This window comes from Anolis sagrei, chromosome X (assembly GCF_037176765.1).
Source record: "Anolis sagrei isolate rAnoSag1 chromosome X, rAnoSag1.mat, whole genome shotgun sequence".
Classification (NCBI taxonomy): domain Eukaryota; kingdom Metazoa; phylum Chordata; class Lepidosauria; order Squamata; family Dactyloidae; genus Anolis; species Anolis sagrei.
The window spans coordinates 3,829,093-3,849,883 of NC_090034.1; the positions used below are offsets into that span (position 1 = coordinate 3,829,093).

General features: G+C 46.0%; 1 protein-coding gene across 1 annotated transcript; it reads right to left on the reverse strand.

The window, feature by feature from the left end:
* Positions 1–922: 922 nt before the first annotated feature.
* LOC132781574 (transmembrane protein 11, mitochondrial) lies at positions 923–20,462 on the reverse strand. Its single transcript, XM_067460643.1, has 2 exons — positions 20,339–20,462; positions 923–1,910 (listed from the first exon to the last, which is right to left on the reverse strand). The coding sequence occupies exons 1-2, from the start codon at positions 20,425–20,427 to the stop codon at positions 1,394–1,396; spliced, it is 606 nt and encodes a 201-aa protein (XP_067316744.1). The 5' UTR covers positions 20,428–20,462; the 3' UTR covers positions 923–1,393.
* Between the last annotated feature and the right edge of the window lie 329 nt (positions 20,463–20,791).

The following is a 20,791-nucleotide window of genomic DNA, read 5'->3' on the forward strand; positions in this document are numbered from 1 at the left end:
GAGAAAGAGGGGGGGGGGCCTGAGAAAAGAGTCAGGGGGCTGCATCCAGCCCTCAGTCTGTTCAAAGTAGTCCAAGTGCCAGAAAAGTCAACATTTTCGAAGAGATAAGAATATTTCCCTACTGGTGCAAAGATTTCTCTACTGGTGCAAAGATATTTCTCTACTGGTGCCTGCGAGACGTGGACTGTCTACAGACATCACATGCAACTCCTGGAACAATTCCATCAGCGCTACCTCCGGAAAATCCTGCAAATCTCTTGGGAAGGCAAGCGGACAAACGTCAGCGTGCTGGAAGAAGCAAAGACCACCAGCATTGAAGCGATGGTCCTCCGCCACCAACTCCGCTGGACCGGCCACGTTGTCCGGATGCCTGACCACCGTCTCCCAAAGCAGTTACTCTACTCTGAACTCAAGAACGGAAAACGGAATGTTGGTGGACAGGAAAAGAGATTGAAAGATGGGCTCAAAGCCAACCTTAAAGAGTCTGGCATAGAAACTGAGAACTGGGAAGACCTGGCCCTTGAGTGCTCCAGCTGGAGGTCAGCTGTGACCAGCAGTGCTGCAGAATTTGAAGAGGCATGAGTGGGGGTGAAAGAGGAAATGTGCCAGGAGGAAGGTGCGCCAAGCCAACCCCATCCGAGACTGCCTTCCACCTGGAAACCAATGCCCTCACTGCGGAAGAAGATGCAGAGCAAGAATAGGGCTCCACAGCCACATATGGACCCACAAGAATATTGGAAGACAATCCTCCTCAGAAAGCGAGGGATCGCCTAAGTAAATAAAGTAAGTAAGCAAAGATTAGGAACCCAAACCCTTCAAGAGGTGAACCCTAACTGCAGTCTCAACCAGAGTTGTTAAGAAGAGCTTTTCGTGAAGCTCATGAGCCCACAAGTGAGTGCCGGCACCCCAAAGAAAGCAGGCGTTTTGAAATTCTCGTCCTTTAATGAATGGTCAGTGATATTTTGAGCTGCTTCTGTAAAATACAATTAAACAATATACTTAAAAGGTTTTCTCAAAAAAGGAAAAAAATAATAATAAGCTAACACCGCTTCTCTGCCCTCCTGTGTATCGCTTCCTTCCATTGACATTCCACGGCTGACTTTGGCTCCCACAGCGTCCCGTTTCACTGCAGATCCACGCCCGAGGTGTAGGAAAAGAACTGGAAAAAAATATATCCCTTGATGCACCCAGTGACGTGTGGTTTATTTTAGAAAATAACCCAAAAGAAGGGGGAGAAAATATATATATTTATCTGTGGGTCAACCGGGCTGCTTTTCCCACTTCAAGAGGAAGCGCCGAGCGAGCGTGAGCTGTGGGAGTCCTGAACACACTTGTTTTTGTTTTGTTTTGTTCTGTCTTTGCAGGCGGTGTCTCCTTCCCCTGCCCGCCGCAATCATACCGCGTAGAGTTCATAAATCTTCTTTACACAGTACGCCAGGGCCGCCAGGGCTATCGTATTGTGCAGTCTCTTTCTGTGCAGGTCGTCCTTCCGCACCAGGACCACGGGGGTGGAGGAGGTGAGCGTATGCAGCGGCAGGCGAGAGAGTTTGTAGGCGTTGTACTCCACTTGGTACTTGCAACAGGGGTCGAACTGCCAGGAGATCCCGTACAGGGTGCAGCAGGCTATGCTCAGCACGCCCGCCGGCACCGAGATGTAATGGGAGTAATCGGCCGGGAGGGCCAGCGGGGTGAACAGGCAGGCCGTGCCCGCCAGCACCGACGTCTTGTGCAGGCAGTTCCCCACCGTGATCCAGCGGGCCGTCTCGTCGCCAATGCGCGTCGGCTCAATCACAATGTATTTGTACTGGGCCTCCAAGGCTTGCTCCAGCTCGTACTCAAACTGGTCCTGAGCGTTCTCCCCGTTGTAGATCTCGTGGACGATGTAACAGTCCGTGGCAGAGAGGCTGGCCCTGTTGGGACAAAAGGTGAGCGTTACTCAAGGCTTTGGGGACTCAACCTCCGCGACTCTACTCAGAATTTATTTATTTATTTATTTATTGCAGTTACTTATACCCCGCCCTTCTCACCCCCGAGGGGGGACTCAGGGCGGCTTACAAACAAAGGCACAACTTCGATGCCTGTCATATATAAAACAGTATATATAAAACAGTATAAACATTTAGCAGCATTAAAACATATCACTACATAATATAATAAAAACAATTTCATGCACAGTGAAATTCAGAGTTCCGAAATGTCCATTCATTCCAACAATTCCTGCTCATCAATGGGTCCTTATTTTAGCTGCCAGAATGTCCAAAAGCTTGGTCACAGATCCAGGTCTTCAGTTTTTTTCTGAACGACAGAAGGGAGGTCGCTGATCTGATCTCCCCGGGGAGTGAGTTCCATAGGTGAGGGGCCACCACCGAGAAGGCCCTGCTCCTCGTCCCCGCCAGCCTCGCTTGAGATAGAGGCGGGGTCGAGAGCAGGGCCTCCCCAGATGATCTTAAACTCCGAGGTGGGACGTAGAGGGAGATCCGTTCGGACAAATACACTGGGCCGGAACCGTATAGGGTTTTGTAGGTTAAAACCAGCACTTTGAATTGTGCTCGGAATTGGATCGGCAGCCAGTGGAGCTGGCATAACAGGGGGGTGGTATGCTCCCTGTATGACGCCCCGGTGAGCAATTTGGCTGCTTCTCGCTGGACTAATTGTAGTTTCCGAGCAGTCTTCAAAGGAAACCCCACGTAGAGTGCGTTGCAGTAATCCAACCGGGATGTGACAAGAGCGTGGACCACCGTGGCCAGATCTGACTTCCCAAGGTACGGGCGCAGCTGGCGCACAAGTTTTAATTGTGCTTTTGGAGCACTCCTGGCTCTCTTGGGTCTTTTTCTCTCAAAGCATCAGTACAAAAAGGAGGAGAGGATAACAGAAGCAGGCAAGACTTAGAACAATGGTTCCCAACCTTAATATCACCACCTCACCTGCTTCATAGGAAATCTGCTACAAAACAGGAGCTTTTTTGTTGAGTTTCAGGGCAAAAACAGAAGAACGGCCTGTGTGCCCAGGAGGGAGTCTCTCATTGGCCTCCCTCAGCGGAGTGTGCTTGCTACATCCATATTTAACATCTACACAAATGACCAACCAATGCCAGAAGATAAAGAGAGTCTCATCTATGCTGACGATCATGCAATCACTGCTCAAGCAGGGAACTTTGAAATGGTTGAACAGAAGCACTCTGAAGTTTTAGGTACTCTTGCTGCCCATTATAGGGAAATTAATATCACAAAGGACCACCACCTCACCCGCTTCATAGGAAATCTGCTACAAAACAGGAGCTTTTTTGTTGAGTTTCAGGGCAAAAACAGAAGAACAGCCTGTGTGCCCAGGAGGGAGTCTCTCATCGGCCTGCCTCAGCGAAGTGTGCTTACTCCATCCATATTTAACATCTACACAAATTTATTATTTATTTATTTACTTTATTTGTATACCGCTCTTCTCAGCCAATTAGGCGACTCAGAGCGGTTAACAACAAGTAGCGGCAAAAAAAATTCAATACAAACATCGTACAGCCATTTAAAAGACAATTAACACAATAATACAATAAGCAATTAACATCAATAACCATCAATAAACAACTCACTGGCGTCTCATAACTAAAATCATAATCCAAGCTCGTCATCCGTTGTACTGATTTCCTATAATTCATTGTAATTCATTGCACTGCCTATTCAAACGCCTGTTCGAATGACCAAATGACCAACCCATGCCAGAAGAGAGAGAGTGTCTCATCTATGCTGACGATCGTGCAATCACTGCTCAAGCAGGGAACTTTGAAATGGTTGAACAGAAGGACTCTGAAGTTTTAGGTACTCTTGCTGCCTATTACAGGGAAATTAATATCACAAAGGACTACCACCTCACCCGCTTCATAGGAAATCTGCCACAAAACAGGAGCTTTTTTGTTGAGTTTCAGGGCAAAAACAGAAGAGCGGCCTGTGTGCCCAGGAGGGAGTCTCTCATTGGCCTCCCTCAGCGGAGCATGCTTGCTCCATCCATATTTAACATTGACACAAATGACTAACCAATGCCAGAAGGGACAGAGAGTTTAATCTATGTTGATGATCGTTCCTGGCCTCGCACAAAGCCCCCTCACCTGGCTCATGCCCACGCCCAAAACTCCATCTGTGTTTATATTTGGACATATGGAGTATTTGTGCCAATTTGGTCCAGATCCATCATTGTTTGAGTCCACAGCACTCTGTAGATGTAGGTGAACTACAACTCCAAAACCCAAGGTCATAGAATCATAGAATCAAAGAGTTGGAAGAGACCTCCTGGGCCATCCAGTCCAACCCCATTCTGCCAAGAAGCAGGAATATTTCATTCAAATCACCCCTGACAGATGGCCATCCAGCCTCTGTTTAAAAGCTTCCAAAGGAGGAGCCTCCACCACACTCCGGGGCAGAGAGTTCCACTGCTGAACAGCTCTCACAGTCAGGAAGTTCTTCCTCATGTTCAGAATCTCCTCTCTTGTAGTTTGAAGCCATTGTTCCGCGTCCTAGTCTCCAAGGAAGCAGAAAACAAGCTTGCTCCCTCCTCCCTGTGGCTTCCTCGCACATATTTATACATGGCTATCATGTCTCCTCTCAGCCTTCTCTTCTTCATGCTAAACATGCCCAGCTCCTTAAGCCACTCCTCATAAGGCTTGTTCTCCAGACCCTTGATCATTTTAGTCACCCTCCTCTGGACACATTCCAGCTTAGAGTCAATATCTCTCTTGAATTGTGGTGCCCAGAATTGGACACAATATTCCAGGTGTGGTCTAACCAGAGCAGAATAGAGCATGGGGAGCATGACTTCTCTAGATCTAGACACTATGCTCCTCTTGATGCAGGCCAAAATCCCATTGGCTTTTTTTGCCGCCACATCACATTGTTGACTCATGTTTAACTTGTTGTCCACGAGGACTCCAAGATCTTTTTCACATATACTGCTCTCAAGCCAGGCATCTGCATGCCAAGTTTAGTTCAATTTCATCATTAGTGGAGTTCAAAATGCTCTTTGATTGTAGGTGAACTATAAATCCCATCAACTACAACTCCCAAATGACAAATCCCCCCCCCCATGCCCCCCAACCCCACCAGTATTCAAATTTGGGCCTATCGGGCATTTCATAGAATCATAGAATCATAGAATCAAAGAGTTGGAAGAGACCTCATGGGCCATCCAGTCCAACCCCCTGCCAAGAAGCAGGAATATTGCATTCAAATCACCCCTGACAAATGGCCATCCAGCCTCTGCTTAAAAGCCTCCAAAGAAGGAGCCTCCACCACATTCTGGGGCAGAGAGTTCCACTGCTGAACGGCTCTCACAGTCAGGAAGTTCTTCCTAATGTTCAGATGGAATCTCCTCTCCTCTTGTGCCAAATTTGGTTCAATGAATGAAAATACAACCTGCATATCAGATATTGACATTACGAATCATAACAGGAGCAACATTACAATTATGAAGTAGCAATGAAAATAATTTTATGGTTGGGGGTCACCACAACATGAGGAACTGTATTAAGGGGTCGCAGCATTAGGAAGGTCGAGAACCACTACTATAGAAGAAAACGCAGCATGAAGGACAAGGTATTTTCTCCAAAACTGCAGAAACTGCAGAAAACACTGCATTCCTTCCACCCAAGTCTACATGCCATGCTTGGAAAAAAACATATTCTGTTTATTTTAACAGGCAAGTCATAATTATAAGCTGTTCTATGGGTCAAAACAAAAAACAAATACTGAATCGAATTGTGTATGTTCATTTTATGTGAGAGGTGTATTTAGAAACAGGCTCCCAAGCACACAGATGGTAAGGGAGAAGGAAAAACTGAGAATTAGGATTCTGAAGCAGCGAGAGAAATCATCACACATTTGATTGAAATATTAATAAATGGACAAGTGAGATAATTATGCAAGATGGGCCACATTCTATTCTGGGAAACGTCTGTGTCTGGTTTAAGGAGTCTCAAGCCTGAAAACCAAAAGAGGGGTCTTTCATTCAACAAATCACAAGGAACAAATGCTTAAACATAGGGTTTCAAAATCCCTCTTGCTGCCACGAAAAGAGGGGCGCACTCTGCCAGCATTGGACTCGGGACACAATGCTGATAATCAGCTTAGCACATTTCAGTCACCATGTTCGGGGAGAGCTTTTTCCAGATCCTGAGGGACACCAAACAGCCAAAGGACACCTTTGTTTGTGACAGGATGGGAACAAAGCTTTGGAGCAGCTGGGTGTGCTGCACATTCACTTTCCAGAGCCCCTCAACCCCAAACAAAGGGAAGCTTTGTGTGTGCAGAGTTGGTTCAACAACCGTCTGGAATAATGCTTGCATCAGTGACATGGGGAGAGACAGTGTGAACATTAGCGCTGCAGCAAAACACACAAAGGCCTCTCATCAAAGCCTTGCCCAAGCTCAGCCAGTGGGTTTCCATGGCTAACTGAGGATTTGAACCTTGGTCTCCAGTGCTGTCAAAAAAACCAAGATTATGGCAACAAGAATGATTGACAACTGGAAAATAGAGGGAGAAAATGTGGAGGCCGTGACAGGGTTTGTATTTCTAGGCGCAAAGATTACGGCAGATGCAGACTGTGGCCAGGAAATCAGAAGACGCTTCCTTCTTGGGAGGAGAGCAATGTCCAGTCTCAATAAAATAGTAAAGAGTAGAGACATCAGACTGGCAACCAAGATCCATTGCCTAGTCCAAGCCATGGTCTTCCCTGTAGTCACCTACGGATGTGAGAGCTGGACCTTAGGGAAGGCTGAGTGAAGGAAGAGAGATGCTTTTGAGCTGTGGTGTTGGAGGAAAGTGCTGAGAGTGCCTTGGACTGCGAGAAGATCCAACCAGTCCATCCTCCAGGAAAGAAAGCCCGACTGCTCACTGGAGGGAAGGAGACTAGAGACAAAGTTGAAGTCCTTTGGCCACATCATGAGGAGACAGCAAAGCCTAGAGAAGGGAATGATGCTGGGGAAAGTGGAAGGCAAAAGGAAGAGGGGCCGACCAAGGGCAAGATGGATGGATGGCATCCTTGAAGTGACTGGACTGACCTTGAAGGAGCTGGGGGTGGTGACGGCCGACAGGGAGCTCTGGCGTGGACTGGTCCATGAGGTCACGAAGAGTCGGAGACGACTGAACGAATGAACAACAACAACAACTCCAGTGTTGTAGTCCAATGCTCAAACCTATGCTGGCTCTCTGTAGACACACAACTGCAAATGCACGTTATCATAGACCAGTGGTTCTCAACTTTCCTAATTGCGTGACCCCTTAATACAGTCCCCCATGTGGTGGTGACCCCCAACCATAATATTGTTTTCATTGCTACTTCATAATAGTCATTTTACTACAGTTATAAATCATAATGTAAATATCTGATATGCAGGTTGCATTTTCATTCACTGGACCAAACTGGGCACAAATACCCAATACACCCAAATGTGAATGCTAGTGGGGTTGGGGGAGGATTGATTTTGTAATTTGGGAGTTGTAGTTGCTAGGATTTATAGTTCACTTATAATCAAAGAGCATTCCGAACTCCACCAGCGATGGATTTGAACCAAACTTGGCTCCCATGACCAATGGAAAACACTGGAAGGGTTTGATGGGCATTGACCTTGAGTTTGGGAGTTGTAGTTCACCTATATCCAGAGAGCACTGTGGACTCATGCAATGGTGGATCTGGAACAAACTTGGCATGAATACTCAATATGCCCAAATGTGAACACTGGTGGAGTCCAGGGAAAATAGATCTTGACATTTGGGAGTTGTAGTTGCTGGGATTTATAGTTCATTACAATCAAAGAACATTCTGAACTCCACCAACAATAGAATTGGCTCAAACTTCCCACATGGAATCCCCATGACCATCAGAAAATACTGTGTTTTCTTATGGTCTTTGGCGACCCCTCTGACACCCCCTCGCGACCCCCTCAGGGGTCCCGACCTCCAGGTTGAGAAACACTGTCATAGACAAATCCTGCCACAGCAGTCATCTCTCAGCACCATTTAAATCATAGTTGTGTGGATCCATTGTTAAAAGGAAGCATCTTGACAGATTAGAGAGATGGGTCAAAACTAACAAAATGAAGTTCAACAGGGACAAATGCGAGATACTCCACTTAGGCAGAAAAAATGAAACGCAAAGATACAGAATGGGGGACGAGACCTGGCTCAAGAGCAGGACGTGTGAAAAAGATCTTGAGGTCCTTGTGGACAACAAGTTAAACATGAGCCAGGAATGTGATGCGGCGGCAAAAAAAGCCAATGGGATTTTGGCCCGCATCAAGAGGAGCCTAGTGTCTAGATCTAGGGAAGTCATGCTCCCCATGCTCTATTCCGCCTTGGTTAGACCACTTTACCTGGAATATTGTGCCCAATTCTGGGCACCACAATTCAAGAGAGAGAGAGATAAGCTGGAAAGTGTCCAGATGATCAAGGGTCTGGAGAACAAGCCCTATGAGGAGCGGTTTAAGGAGCTGGGCATGTTTAGCCTTAAGAAGAGAAGGCTGAGAGGAGACATGATGTTGTTGTTGTTCATTCGTTCAGTTGTTTCCAACTCTTCGTGACTTCATGGACCAGTCCACTCCAGAGCTCCCTGTTGGTCGTCACCACCCCCAGCTCCTTCAAGGTCAATCCAGTCACTTCAAGGATACCATCCATCCATCTTGCCCTTGGTCGGCCCCTCTTCCTTTTTCCTTCCATTTTCCCCCAACATAATTGTCTTCTCTAAACTTTCCTTTCTTGACATGATGTGGCCAAAGGACTTCATCTTGGCCTCTACTATTCTTCCATCCAATGAGCAGGGAGACATGATAGCCATGTATAAATATGTGAGAAAAAGTCAAAGAGGAGGGAGCAAGCTTGTTTTCTGCTGCCCTGGAGACTAGGACGCAAGGGAACAATGGCTTCAAACTACAAGAGAGGATATTCCATCTGAACATGAGGAAGAACTTCCTGACTGTGAGAGCCGTTCAGCAGTGGAACTCTCTTCCTTGGAGTGTGGTGGAGGCTCCTTCTTTGGAAGCTTTTAAACAGAGGCTGGATGGCCATCTGTCAGGGGTGATTTAAATGGGTTGTTGTAGGTTTTCTCGGGCTATATGGCCATGTCCTAGAGCAGTGATGGGCAACCTTTTGAGCTTGGTGTGTCAAAATTTGCCAAAAACCTGACTAGGGTGGAGTGTCAATTTCGAGAAAAAATAAATGTAATTTTCCAATATTTATAGTTTAAATAACTATAATAACTGTATTTTCCATGCTGAGTTATGGAGTGAACAATACTCAAACATGCAGATGTTAAATTTGTAGAGCCTTTTACAAATTTAAGGATGGAATTAGATTGGCTCTTATAAGGTGTACTTCTCTGTATGCGGCTGTATGTGGCTGCTTGTCATAAAAAATACCCATGTGTGTCAGTGCTGACACGCATGTCATAGGTTCACCATCACGGTCCTAGAGGCATTCTCTCCTGACGTTTCACCTGCATCTATGGCAAGCATCCTCACAGGTAGTGAGGTCTGTTGGAACTAGGAGAAAGGGTTTATATATCTGTGGAATGACCAGGGTGGGACAAAGGACTCTTGTCTGCTGGAGCAAGGCATACAAGGTGTATCCTTTTTCCTAGTTCCAACAGACCTCACAACCTCTGAGGATGCTTGCCATAGGTGAAACATCAGGAGAGAATGCCTCGTTCTAGATGGCCATATAGATCGAAAAAACCTACAACAACCCAGAGGTTGGATGGCCATCTGTAAGGGTTACTTTGAATACAGTATTCCTGCTTCTTGGCAGAATGGGGTCAGACTGGATGGCCCTTGAGGTCTCTTCCAACTCTAGGATTATGTGATTCATTGCTCAAACTGCAAACCAAGGCTATACAGACTTTTCGGTTGCTTTTGTAAGGGTGTGAGCTCTTATTCCTGGGACCTCCCTGGTATAATTCAACAACCTATTGGAGGAATTCCCTAAACCCTGGCATGTAGACACATTCCAGCTGCCCACTGCACTAAAGAGTTGGACCACCTTGTCTCAAGACGGAGCTGTAACCAAACATTATACGTTCATGCTGCCTGGCACAACCTGCAACTGAATATTCCAGCCTCAAATGCTTTTGTACCCCTCCATATAAAACATTTAAGCATCAACTAGAGCAGTGTTTCTCAACCTGGGGGTCGGGACCCCTGTGGGGGTCACGAGGAGGTGTTAGAGGGGTCACCAAAGACCATCAGAAAACATAGTATTTTCTGTTGGTCATGGGGGTTCTGTGTGGAAAGTTTGGTCCAATTCTATCGTTGGTGGGGTTCAGCATGCTATTTCATTGTGGGTGAACTATAAATCCCAGTATCTACAACTCCCAAATGTCGAAGTCTATTTTCCCCAAGCCCCATCAGTGTTAACATTTGGGCATACTGAGTATCCGTACCAAATTTGGTCCAGATCCATCATTGTTTGAGCCCACAGTGCTCTCTGGATATCGGTGAACTACAACTCCCAAACTTAAGGTCAATCCCCACCAAATCCCTTCCAGTATTTTCTGATGGTCATGGGAGTTCTGTGTGCCAAGTTTAGTTCAATTCCATAGTTGGTGGAGTTCTTTGATTGTAGGTGAACTATAAATCCCAGCAACTACAACTCTCTATCTATCTATCTATCTATCTATCTATCTATCTATGGCTGGATGGCTCTTTGTCAGGAGGACTTTATATTTTCTTGCCCTGATGAAGGGACTGGATGGCCTCTGGATGTAGGTGAACTACAGCTCCCAAACTCAAGGTCAATCCCCACCAAACCCTTCCAGTATTTTCTGATGGTCATGGGAGTTCTGTGTGCCAAGTTTGGTTCAATTCCATAGTTGGTGGAGTTCTTTGATTGTAGGTGAACTATAAATCCCAGCAACTACAACTCCCAAATGACGAAATCAATCCCCCCCAACCCCACTGCTATTCAAATTTGGGCGTATCGGGTAAATTTGGTCCAGTGAATGAATATGCATCCCGCATATCAGATATTTATATTACGACTGATAATGATAGCAAAATTGGAGTTTATTGTATTGTCGAAGGCTTTCATGGCTGGAATCACTAGGTTCTTGTGGGTTTTTTCGGGCTATAGGGCCATGTTTTAGAGGCATTTCTCCTGACGTTTCGCCTGCATCTATGGCAAGCATCCTCAGAGGTAGTGAGGTCTGTTGGAATTAGGACAATGGGTTTATATATCTGTGGAATGGCTGGGGTGGGGCAAAGAGCTCTTCTCTGCTGGAGCTAGGTGTGAATGTTTCAACTGATCACCTTCATTAGCATTTGAAGGCCTGGCTGAGCCTGGGAAAATCCCCTGTTGAGAGGTGTTAAGATGTGCCTGGTTGTTTCTTCTCTGCTGTTTTGCTGTTGTAATTTTAGAGTTTTTTTAATATTGGTAGCCAGATTTTGTTCATTTTCATGGTCTCTTCCTTTCTGTTGAAATTGTCCACATGCTTCTTGTGGACTTCAATGGCTTCTCTGTGTAGCCTGACATGGTGGTTGTTGGTGCGGTCCAGCATTTCTGTGTTCTCAAATAATCTGCTGTGTCCAGGCTGCAAATTGGAGTTATGAAATAGCCACGAAATTAATTGTATGGTTGGGGGTCACCACAACATGAGGAACTGTATTAAGGGGTTGTGACGTTAGGAAGGTTGAGAAACACTGAACTAGAGTAAAAGAATTCAGTGTGTCTAAATCTGTAGACAATTGCCTGGGAAAGCTCCATGCGGAAACAATAAACTGGGAAGTGGGGCTCAGACCAGAGAGCAGCAAGCACCCCTCATCCCAGCATCTATCCATGCATTTGGCCATTGTCAGCCCATCAATATCCGCCCTGCGATGCAAAGCCAGGCTAAAAGAGAAAGCAGAGGGGAAACAATAGAGTGAAGAATGTGATCAGGCATGGCAGAATTTCACCCATAATGGAAAGGCTGCAAGCTTTCACCATTATGAAGCCTGCCCAAATTGGGGCCCTGCGTTGAATGTGTAAATGATATTTCACACAAAGAAGCGATCAGAGGATGAGGCTGTCATGTTTTTGTGATTATACATAAAAGGTGATGTGCTGAAACTCCAACCTCAGCATCATTTTTATAAACGACATGCCCCATCATGCCTGCCAAGATATTACACCTTTTTATTTATCTATATAAATAAAATGTAATGTCCGTTTGTGGGATTAATATAACTCAAAAACTACTGGACAAATTGACACCAAATTTGGACAAAATCAGGCCAACAAGTGACCATCACTCAAAACAATTGATTTTGTAATTTGGGAATTTTAGTTGCTGAGATTGATAGTTTACTTACAATCAAAGAGCATTCTGAACTCCACTAATGATGGAACTGAACGAAACGTGGAACACAGGACTCCCATGACCAACAGAAAACACTAGAATGGCTTGGTGGGCATTGACCTTGAGTTTGGGAGTTGTAGTTCACCTACACCCAGAGGGTGTATCCCAAATTTGGTCCATTGAATGAAAATATATCCTGCATATCAGATATTTACATTACGACTCATAACAGTAGCAAAAATAAGTAGCAATGAAAATAATTTTATCGCTGCGGCATCATCACAACATGAGAAATAATAATAATAATAATCCTTTATTTATACCCCGCTACCATCTCCGAAAGGACTCGGTGCGGCTTACAATAGGCCGAGACCCAATACAACAATAAAAGACAACAACAATACAGCAGTAAATAAAAATAAAACAGTAAACATTAACAATAAACATGACACAATTAAAACCATTATATTATATTTATATTAACGGGTTGCGGAAATTGGCAGGTTGTCGAAGACTTTCATGCCTGGAATCACTCTTGTCTTCGGCACAACCTGAGGATGCTTGCCATAGATGCAGGCGAAACATCAGGAGAGAATGCTTCTAGAACATGGCCATATAGTCCGAAAAGCCTACAACAACCCAATTGGAAGGTTGAGAAACACTGAACTATATATTCAAGAGATCTGAATGCACTTTACTGGATAAAACCAGAACTTCCTCTATCAACTGTGTGCAAGCAATAGTTACACCTATGATCGCTATTGTATTTAGAAAAACAGGGATAATCTTCAATATCCCCAGGAGGCATATAGCAGTTTTTAAATCCTGATACTCTCGGCAGAGCCTATGGTTAATACTAAGAATGGTTTGTTGCTTTTACCCTTCTTAAAAACCCAAATCATAGTTCAGAACTAAACCTCTTGTGAGCACGTCCACTCGTACCAAGATCAACTTTCAACTGTGGTTGATGAAACTGAGACTAGCAACCCCGTTCTACACCATGGTTTACCACCATGCTTTGCAACTAATCCATAATAGGGATCATGTTTCACATGCACTGTGTTCTGTTTGTACAGACTCACTTCACTCACCAACTATATACATCAACTTCCTACACTATGTGCTCTATAAATCATTTCTATTGACCCTTGTCCTGTTACAGAGATTACCCTGATAGCCTTGTAACTTGATAGGCTATTGATCCAGGTTTAGGAAACTACAGGTACTCCATTTACTATGATGTAGTGCAGCAATTAAGTGCATTACATCCTTATAATTGAAAAGCTGAAACTCTTTTACAAGTACAGACCGGTTTCATTCAAGCCTCTTTGGACTCAACGTTTATTTTAAAAGTTTATTCTTCCACTTGTAGTATTTACATCACACTAATGGTACTTTTGCAATCACTCAAAACCCAGCTTAAAAGACTTTCAATCAGACATGAATTGAACACTAGTTGTGCCTTCATATTTGCACTAAAATGTGTGATGCAAGGCCAGAAAGTTATTTTTGTTCTTTACAATATGTTCTGTCTACTTGATCTTTATGAAACAAGCTAGCCTTCCCCTGCCACGCGTTGCTGTGGCCCAGTCTGCTGACCTGGAAAATAAAGTAATTAGAAAGTGTTGGTTTCTAATATATGTAATGTCTTTATGCTTGTGGGTAAACAGTATTCCTTGCTGGGTTGTTGTAGGTTTTTTCGGGCTATATGGCCATGGTCTAGAGGCATTCTCTCCTGACGTTTCGCCTGCATCTATGGCAAGCATCCTCAGAGCTAGTGAGGTCTGTTGGAACTAGGAAAAAGGGTTTATATATCTGTGGAATGACCAGGGTGAGACAAAGGACTCTTGTCTGCTGGAGCGAGGTGTGAATGTTTCAACCGACCACCTTGATTAGCATATAATGGCCTGACAGTGCCTAGAGCAAACTTTTGTTGAGAGGTGATTGGATGTGCTTGTTTGTTTCCTCTCTGTTGTTGTGCTGTTATAATTTTAGTTTCTTTGTCAGTGTTGATGTGGAGACTGTCTGGTTGGCCTACTCTAGAATATGCAACATATCACTGTCCTTCTGTAGGGGTCCCTTTCAAATCTATGATACTATATCTCTCTGTGTGTGAATCATATCTATCTATATCTATGGCTGGATAGCTCTTTGTCAGGAGGGCTTTGATTACGTTTTCTTGCCCTGGTGAAGGGAGTTGAAATGGATGACCTTAAGTATTTTCTGTTGGTCATGGGGGCTCAATGTGGGAAGTTTGCCCCAATTCTGTCACCACCTGACATCCTCCGGGAAGTAGCAGCCAATAGTGAAAGGAGCAAGGCAGAGACATCTCTAACCCATCCCCTGTTTGGGTATCAGCCAGCACGTCAACGACTTAAATCTAGAAATAGTTTTCTAAGATCTACAGAGGCACTCACTGGAACACCTCAGCAAGTGAGAGTCCAAAAGTGGCAGGCTCAAACCCAGAATCTCAATCCGTGGGTGATACCAGATGAGAGACTCCCCCCTGGGCACACAGAGGACTGGGCGACTTCGAAGGTGCTGAACAGACTGCGCTCTGGCACCACAAGATGCAGAGCCAATCTTAAGAAATGGGGCCACAAAGTGGAATCCACGACATGCGAGTGTGGAGAGGAGCAAACCACTGACCACCTGCTGCAATGCAACCTGAGCCCTGCCACATGATGCACAAGGGAGGACCTCCTTAAGGCAACACCAGAGGCACTCCAAGTGGCCAGATACTGGTCAAAGGACATTTAATCAGCTACCAAGCTTGCAAAATTTGTGGGTTTTTTTTCTATCTGTTTGTTTGTTTTGTTCTGTTAGAAATGTAATGCAATGTTCTGGTTGCGGATGACACGATAAATAAATAAACTTCATCCCATTCTCTTACAAAAGCCAAGTGACACAGAATGGGCCAAAGGAAGGAAACCGCCAAAGCCAACAGGCATCAGATTAATCCAGTACCAGCTCTCTACGCGTACCTTCCAAATTCAGAACAATGAATCAACGCCCTAAAAACACAAGTCACTCAACCAGCTCAAACAGCTGTGCACGGACAGAGAGAGGTCTTTGGGGGAAAACATTTGCAGTGCTCAAAAATAGACGTTAAGCACATCCAAGGGCATTATAGACTCCGGAGAAGCAGCTCTGCAACTCTACGCCTAACATCTGGGAAGTGTGAAAGGTTCCTTCTCTACCAGATGTTGGGAATTGTGGAAGTTGAAGTCCAAAACACCTGGAGGGAGGGCCGAAGTTTGCTCATGCCTGCTTTGAGTCAAGGATCACTCTGGAGAATGACCTTCCTTTGCCTGGGGTGCCTTTGCTATCCCAACATCAGATATATCAACAGACAGTCAAGTCCACACATGACTTGGGAACATGAAAGGCACTGTAAACTACTCCAAACAGAGAAATCAGCCATAGCAGAGCACCTGATGAACCAACCTGGACACAGCATATTATTTGAGAACACAGAAGTGCTGGACCACTCTCGCAACCACCATGTCAGACTACACAGAGAAGCCACTGAAATCCACAAGCATGTGGACAATTTCAACAGAAAGGAAGAAACCATGAAAATGAACAAAATCTGGCTACCAGTATTAAAAAACTCTAAAATTACAACAGCAAAACAACAGAGGGGAAACAAACAGGCATAAAAAATCACTCTCGACAAAAGATTCCCCCCAGGCACTTCCAAGCCATAGAATGCTAATCAAGGTGATCAGCTGAAACATTCCCACCTAGCTCCAGCAGACAAGAGTCCTTTGTCCCACCCTGGTCATTCCACAGATATATGAACCCATTTTTCCTACTTCCAACAGACCTCACTACCTCTGAGGATGCTTGCCATAGATGCAGGCGAAACGTCAGAAGAAAAATTGCCTCCAGAACATGGCCATATAGCCCGGAAAAACCTACAACAACCAAGTCCACACTGTTTTGTTTTCTCTCTTGTGCGATGTGAGGTGACTCCGGACTCAACCCAGGCACAAACTTCACGCACTGATGGCTTCAGGAAAATCAATTATGGGCTGCAAAGACCCAAAGCTGGTCTCCCCATCCCCCACCCACCCCAGAAGTACCTTAAAATCACAATCCTTCCTTGCACCAGTTCTGTTCTTTGTTCCCTTCCTCACCCCTCTTTATCCCTTCTGCTTTGAATGTCATTCCCAGTCCTTTAAGAGAAAATCACTCTTCCAAGTCCTTCAGCCTCAAGGTCTTTGCTAAACTCCTCCCTAACCCATGTGTGGGATGACACCAAATGCCTGCTACTTCTCTTCTCGCCCATAGCAGCCATTTTATATATACATTAGATACCCAAGGACATCTAATCACCTCCCAACAAAAGACTGCCCCAGGCACTGCCAGGCCATCAAATGCTAATCAAGGTGGTCAGTTGAAACATTCACACCTAGCTCCAACAGACAAAGAGTTCTTTGTCCCACCTTGGTCATTCCACAGATATATAAACCCATTTTCCTAGTTCCAACAGACCTCACTATGGTTATTGTAGGTTTTTTCGGGCTATATGGCCACGTTCTAGAGGCATTCTCTCCTGATGTTTCGCCTGCATCTATGGCAAGCTTCCTCAGTGAGCCCGAAAAAGCCTACAACAACCCAGTGATTCCGGCCATGAAAGCCTTCGACAATACATTTCATTATTTACTTCATTTATAACTCGCTTTTCTCGACCCCGAAGGGGACTCAAGGTGGCTTACAATTTGTTAAGTACAACTTTTCTTCTTCAAGAAGAAAGGTTGTACTTTCATGAGCCTTCAAATACTCATCAGAGAAACTGCTAACTCTTAAAGGATGCATCCATTTGGGAATGGGGCACACCATGTATACCCTCCAACCCCATACACAAACTCCACGGCATGCCCTCCACTCCTTATAAAAACCCACTGTATTTCAATGCACATTGTTTTGCAAATGTATAATGCATTTAGGAAGGATGTCCAAAAATGCATATACATTTAATCTATAACTTTAGACACATAGTTAGATAGCAATACTCTCCCCAAAATATATGCACCATTAAATTAAACATATATTTCAAAACACTCCCACACAGACACTGCTGTGTTTTACTGAGTGTCTTGTTTAAATTGAGTGGGTTTTACTTTTGTGGGTGTAGTTTAGGTGTTGTTGATGCTTTGATATTGTGTTGTTACTGATGTTGATACTGATGTTGATATATTTGACTGTATTTTATGTGTTGTGGCACTTATGTGTGCCCTGAGTCCCTTTCAGTGATGGTGGTGGGATATAAATAAAGTTGTTATTTTTGTTATTATTATTATTCAAGAGATGGCTCACTCCTTATTCCCCTTTGATCTTTTCCATTCATTTATGTTTATATAATAAACATATAGCACATTTAAGGGGTCCCAGAACGTATATACCTTCAACTGCCTATAATTCTGGGTTAGACACATAGACAGCAATTCTTTTTCCAAAAAATGTATGCACCATTAAATTAAACATCTCTAAGCACCTTCCCAAAGATATTATCCAAAGGGTAGCCCACTCCTTATCCCTTCCACCCTCTCATAAATATATAACCCTTTAATTGCTTACAATTCTGAAATTATAATACACATACACATATTTTCCAAAATTAAATACACATCACAAAGCATCTCCCCAGTCAGTCTCTTCCATTCCTTATTCGCTTTGCCTTCTCAAATATTAACGGGAATTATAGTATGTATGTGTATGATTCCAAACTATGATTTCGAACTTACACGATTTTAATTGCTGTTTTAACAATGTATGTTTTATTGTAATTATGATTTTTTTAAGAATCTGTTTGTTCATTGGGCATCGAATTGTTGCCGGTTGTGAGGCCGCCCTTAGTCCTCCTGTGTGGTGAAAAGGGTGGGGTACAAGTATGGGAAATAATAATGTATACGTGTTTTCCCAAAATGTGTACCCAGATTGGGGCTGGACTAGGCGTTCCAGGTAGTCTATATGAATATATATTTTGTTGAAGGCTTCCAAGATCGGAATCACCTCTGAAGATAGCATTAGCCACAGATGCAGGTGAAACGTTAGGAGAGAATGCTACTGGAATGTGGCCACACAGCCCAAAAAACTCACAGCAACCCTGTGTGTGCGTGTTTTCCAAATATGTGCTTCATCTTAAATTAACTACAAAACCTCGCCCCCAGTTTGAGGCCTTCTCCCTTTGTCCCTCCAGCCCCGTTGAGGCCTTCAGGCCCCGAGGAGGGCCGGTTTGAGGCCTGGGGCCTTGCCCCCCATTTCTCCCCCATTTGAGGCCTTGCACCCCATTCCTCCCACATTCGAGGCCTTGTCTGAGCGCTTGTCCCCATTCGAGACCTTGCCCTGTTTCTCCCATCTGAGGCCTTGCCTCTGTTTGAGGCCTTGTCCTCTATTTGAGGCATTTCCCCTCATTTGGGGCCTTGCCCCCCGTCTGGGGCCTTGCCCCCCCATTTGAGACCTTGCCCTAAGTTTGAGGCCTTCTCCCCCGTTTGAAGCCTTGTTTGAGATCTTGCCCACCATTTGAGGCCTTGTCTGAGGGTTTGTCCCCCATTTGAGGCCTTGCCCTAAGTTTGAGACATTGTCCCCCATTTGAGACCTTGCCCACAATTTGAGGCCTTGTTTGAGGTCTTCTCCCCAGTTTGGGACCTTGTTTGAAGGCTTGTCCCCCATTTGAGGCCTTGCCCCAAGTTTGAGGCCTTCTCCCCCATTTAAGGCCGTTTGAGGGCTTGTCCCCCATTTGAGGCCTTGCCCTAAGTTAGAGGCCTTCTCCCCCATTTGAGGCCTTGTTTGAGGGCTTGTCCCCCATTTAAGGCCTTGCCTTAAGTCTGAGGCATTTTCCCTCGTTTGGGACCTTGTTTGAGGGCTTCTCCCCCGTTTGGGACCTTGCCCTAAGTTTGAGGCCTTGTCCCATTTGAGACCTTGCTCTAAGTTTGAGGTCTTGCCCCCCCCGTCTGAGGCCTTGTTTGGGGGCTTGTCCCCCATTTGAGGCCTCCCCCCGTTTGAGGCCTTGCCCCTCATTTGGGGCTTAGCCCCCCGTCTGAGGCCTTGTTTGAGGGCTTGTCCACAATTTGAGGCCTTGTCCCCCCGTTTGAGGGCTTCTCCCCCCATTTGAGGCCTTGCCTTAAGTGTGAGGCCTTCTCTCCAGTTTGGGGCCTTGTTTGAGGGCTTGTCCCTCTATTTGAGGCCCTGCCCTAAACCTGAGGCCCTGTTTGAGGCCTTCTCTCCAGTTTAGGACCTTGTTTGAGGGCATGTCCCCCATTTGAGGCCTTGCCCTAAGTTTGAGGCCTTCTCCCCCATTTGAGGGCTTGTCCCCCGTTTGAAGCCTTGTTTAGGGGCTTGTCCCCCATTTGAGGCCTTGCCCTAAGTTTGAGGCCTTGTTTGAGGCCATCTCCCCCGTTTGAGGTCTTGTTTAGGGGCTTCTCCCCCATTTGAGGCCTTGCCCTAAGTTTGAGGTCTTGTCCATAATTTGAGGCCTTCTCCCCAGTTTGGGACCTTGTCCCCCATTTGAGACCTTGCCCTAAGTTTGAGGCCTTGTGTGCGGCCTTGTCCCCCGTTTCTGGCCTTGTTTGGGGCCTTGTCCCCCATTTGAGGCCTTGCCCACAATTTGAGGCCTTGTTTGAAGCCTTCTCCCCAGTTTGGGAACTTGTCCCCCATTTGAGGCCTTGCCCTAAGTTTGAAGCCTTGTTTGAGGTCTTCTCCCTCATCTGAGGCCTTGTTTGAGTGCTTGCCCACCATCTGAGGCCTTGCCCTAAGTTTGGGGCCTTGTTTGAGGCCTTCTCCCCCGTTTGGGACCTTGCCCTAAGTTTGAGGCCTTGTCCACAATTTGAGGCCTTCTCCCCAGTTTGGAGCCTTGTTTGAGAGCTTTCCCCGCATTTGAGGCCTCGTCCACAATCTGAGGCCTTGTTTGAGGCCTTCTTCCCCCCCTTGAGGCCTCGTCCCCTTTGTCCCCCCAGCCCCATTGAGGCCTACAGGTCCCGGGGAGGGCCGGGCGGAGGCCTGGGGGGCCTGTCCGTGCGGGGCTCACCTCTCCCGGGCGGCGAGGGCGCCTCCCGCCGCGGCGCCTCCGCTGCCTGCGCTGCCGGGCCCCGCGCGCCTCCGTCCCCAGGCCGCCATCTTGGCAAATGCCTCCGCCGTGTGGGAGAAAGGAGGGGACGCCCCCCGGCGCACGACGGGAAATGTAGTCCTCAAGGGGGCGGAGCCAGCGCCGAAAGGAAGGAGGCCGGCCCGCGTGCGGGAAAGGCCCGGACTCCAAGCCCCAGGGTGCTTTGCGGAGGAGGCGGAGGAAGGCCTCCCAAAGAGCCCGCGCGACTCCTTCTGGGTAATGTAGTTCCCACGCTGCTTATGAGGCAGGGATTGGTGGGCAAGCATACAGATCAGCAGAAGACTTGAAGAACCCACCTGGACACAACATACTCTTATTGGAGAACACAGAGAAGCCACTGGAATCCACAAGAAGCAGGTGGACAATTTCAACAGA

Excerpts from the sequence above, each read along its gene's own strand:
- LOC132781574 (XM_067460643.1), bottom strand. The coding sequence starts at position 20,427 with ATGGCGGCCTGGGGACGGAGGCGCGCGGGGCCCGGCAGCGCAGGCAGC. Across the intron at positions 1,911-20,338 it reads GCCCTCGCCGCCCGGGAGAG|GGCCAGCCTCTCTGCCACGG; the intron begins GTGAGCCCCGCA and ends TTGTCCCAACAG.